Source organism: Arachis duranensis, chromosome 3 (genome assembly GCF_000817695.3).
Source record: "Arachis duranensis cultivar V14167 chromosome 3, aradu.V14167.gnm2.J7QH, whole genome shotgun sequence".
In the NCBI taxonomy this organism is placed as follows: Eukaryota; Viridiplantae; Streptophyta; class Magnoliopsida; order Fabales; family Fabaceae; genus Arachis; species Arachis duranensis.
In genome coordinates, this window is record NC_029774.3 from 53,420,747 (window position 1) to 53,424,596 (window position 3,850).

At 27.9% G+C, this 3,850-nt stretch overlaps 1 protein-coding gene across 1 annotated transcript; it reads right to left on the minus strand.

Annotated features, from left to right (window-relative positions):
* Positions 1 to 2,124: 2,124 nt before the first annotated feature.
* On the minus strand, positions 2,125 to 2,769 carry LOC110279272 (uncharacterized). The gene is made up of 2 exons (XM_052258199.1): positions 2,642 to 2,769; positions 2,125 to 2,539 (listed from the first exon to the last, which is right to left on the minus strand). Exons 1-2 carry the CDS (start codon positions 2,697 to 2,699, stop codon positions 2,322 to 2,324), a joined length of 276 nt encoding a protein of 91 aa, XP_052114159.1. The 5' UTR covers positions 2,700 to 2,769; the 3' UTR covers positions 2,125 to 2,321.
* Between the last annotated feature and the right edge of the window lie 1,081 nt (positions 2,770 to 3,850).

Consider the following 3,850-nt stretch of genomic DNA (forward strand, 5'->3'; position numbering starts at 1 on the left):
CTCACCATGCCGCGCCATGATCCCATCCCTCCCTCGCCTTTCATCTGCGGGTGTTGCTGCCTGCATTGCACTTCTCGATTCAGCAGCTACAACAACAGTCAACATGTAAGTTTTTTTAGTTATTATAATATTGTATATTAATTTTCAATAGTTGATCCATTGATTAGAATATGATTTATGAATCTGATTAGAATATGGTAGATGTTGCACTTAAAATGTTGAAATGATTGAAATGTTATTGTTGTTACTTTTATTGTTGAATTAGGTTAGGCATTGTGTTTGCTGTCTATGAATATGCTGATTTTGTTAATTGTTGAATTGATTTTGCTAATTATGAATACAAATTGGTTGCTTTCGACTTAAGAAATTGAACAAGGTAATGAAATATGTGGTTCAAATGCCGATCCAAATGCTAGTGCACCTTTTACATTGTCAAAACATAAGGATAATGAAGTGGTATATCTTATTTGCTATTCTGACTATCAGTGAAACTGTGAATCTGAATGGTGTAGCATATTATGATATTGTCTTTAAAACTTAAGCTACTTTTCTTTCGCAACTATACTTAACATCCCCTTGGTGAATTCAGATTATATGAGCAAGTGCTCATTTCAAATGATTGAAATTATTTAAATGCAGATATTTTTCTCAATGTCATAATTAACTGCTTTTGTTATTTCACTCCTAGGAGTGGAAGATCAATTTTGATCATCAAGATAAAAATCCTATTAGTAGTAAAGTACAGGTTGTTTATAGTGAAGATGGAAAATGGTATATTCAGCAATTAATTTCTTTCGTTGCTTTGTTAGAAGCTGAGCGAGTTGTTGAAGCTACAAAGTGGGCTATCAAATGGAAAATTGCACAAGCAGCAACTATCGATGTCCAATCACGAAATTTAGAGGCAAAGCTTCGTATAAAACCAGATGACCCTGAGGATGTGGTAAGTCATTCAATAAGATTATCATTCCCTAATGTTTCTCCCTTATCTATAAAATTTATTAGTTTTTATACATAAAATGCTTGCTTCCAGCATTAATAGTGTATTTGACTAAACCGGTTTTAATATCTAGATAGTCTTGAGTTTGTCTCTTCCTCTCTCTGCCACTTTTGATAATTATTTTCTGGATGACTACCAGATCATCGTTCATGTCGTTGTGCTGGCCGTGATACTCCATCTCTCTCAATTTCTGTGCCTCTGTGGCTGCATCTTCTAATATAGACTAGGTATGATTTGTTCATTCTTTGTTTTGATTCATTGTTTATTATGATTTTTTAAAATTTTCAAGCCTTAGGATTTTTATTTATTAAATTCTATTTGTAAATTGTGTTTACTTTCTGAAACTTGTAAATTCTTCATTCTAATTCCTTAGGTTTTTTTATTTTTGTTTGTAAATTCTTTTTATTTGCTGAAATTTATTGTTATATCAATAAACATTTTACCTTCAAGTTTTGAAGTCATCTTTTAATATGCATGAATTATATATTAATTTTTAAAAAACTTTAAAATTTAATTTTACCGTCAAATTTATCATCGGTTAAATCTACCAGTAGTTATTAATTTAATTATTAATTAATAATATATTACCTTCGAATTTACCGAAAAAAATTCGACAGTAAAAATTACCAGTGAAAATATTCCGATGGTAATTAGCGACAGACAAAAAAATCCGCTGGTAAACAATTATCGATGAGATATATACAGTCGAATTCATTTCGCCGGTAAGCATATTACCGGCAAATATTTTTGGTAAATATAGCGGAAAATCCGACGGTACTCAACATTTTTTTGTAGTGTAATATGCTTTTAATTTAAGAGAATATAAGACTTAGTACATCTCTTTTTGTTAGATTTGGAATTGTGTATGTAGTAAGAATGATTCAATAATATTTTTTTTGAAAATATTTCTTATTAGAAATCAAACAGGTTTAACTTAATCTCAAAAATTAATTTGATTATAATATCTACTAATATTTTTTTTAATAAATACATGAAAAATTTAGTGAGTCATGTCAGAAAATGAATGGAAAATTATTATATCAGACATCAAAAAATGTTGAAGATTGATCTATGTGATATTTTTTTTAAAAAAAACTAAAATGTTTATTTTTAAAATTTTTAGGACTTGATTTGGGTAATTACTCTAATTTCCAGTTATTCATGTACATACCTCAATACTGGATTCTGTATAAAATAATACATACTAGAACCTTAACATGGATAGACACAAATACAATGTGTGACTTTTTAGAATTTATAATTTTGAATTATTTATGTAAGTTCTACAACATTGCATTGTGTATGAAATACACATACTAGAATCTTAACATGGAGTGAGACAAATACAGTGTAGCTTAGAAGAAAGACATTTTCCATATGCGGTGGATCCATACGTATTTTGGCAATCATGGCAACACTTCAAGTCTTCTGTGAGTTCACAAGCTTCACTAGTAATTTTGTAGCACCAATTATTTATAACTTTCTGTAGTTGTTCATGTCCTGGTGGAATATGACATAGATCTTTCTCTATCTCCTCATGTCCTACAACACAATTACACCATCACATAAAAATACTCTTTACCTAGGCCACCTATAAAGGAAATATGACTTAGATTTTTCTATTACATGATTGGAAAAACATACCTGAAGTCATGGACATGGCAAGGAAACCAATCAAAATTAAAGCAATGATGAACTTCATTCTAATAAACAATATATCCTTATCGATAGAATTGATATCGAGGTTATTTGAAAAAAATACAAACGTATCTATCAATATATAGTAGTCGAATTATTCTAGAAGACAATTGGTCATCTTACCTATTATAAAGAGAATTTATGATATTTCTATTTGTTAATTAATTATCTTTTGTTCTCACATTTTTTGGTCACTCTCATTTTGAAATAGTGATATTAAATTGAGAAAGTACAGAAAATTAATTTTTAGGTTGTTAATATTAGTCAATATTCTTTTAATTTTAAATATTCTCTTTCTTTTTTTGAAAAATTTAGCATTTAAATTGAATTTCTAACATTACTCTATTAAATATTAAACGAATTTAGTAAAATATTACTTCATATACAATTTTTTTATTTTCAAACATGTTAATTAATGAAAAATACTGAATTAAAGCTTTGGTTGACTACAATATAACATTACTATAAATGTTATATGAATATAATGCAATGGCATTAAATATATGTATAAAAACTTTTATTGTTAATAAATATTAGTTAATAAATTCACTCAGAACATACAATCAATATTAAAATATTCGTTGACTATGGCTTAGTTTGGTAAAGTTTTTATTTTTCAAAAGTAGCTTATAAAAGTTAATTTTTAAAAGATGGCTTTTTAAAAGTCGTAACATTTATGTTTGGTAAATCAAATTAAAAATAGCTTTTAATAAACACAAGCAACAATAATTGCGTTTGCTAAAACAACTTTTAAAATTTAAGAATCTTATAATAGACATAAATGTGAGCATTAAATTTGAAAATTAGTTAACATATGATGTTATATTAGACTTTTAAATTTTGAAAAGCACAAGCAAACTTTGAAAAGATTTACCTTAGGTGCTTTCAAAAGTACTCCGATCTTTTAAAAGCTGCAAGCATAAGCACGTGATCTTTTTGATTTACCAAACACATAATGAGAAGCTTGAGCTTTTAAATAGCACAAGCACCTCACTGAAAAGCTTTACCTGGAACACCCTAACTTTTAGCACGTCATGATCGTACCAAAAGTAAGGTGTTACTAACCTGTTTTCTTTTATTATCTCTTTAATATTGAGCCTTTACGTCGATATTGCGTTTCAGTTTTTAAGAAAATTCTAGAAAATTTTGTTTCTA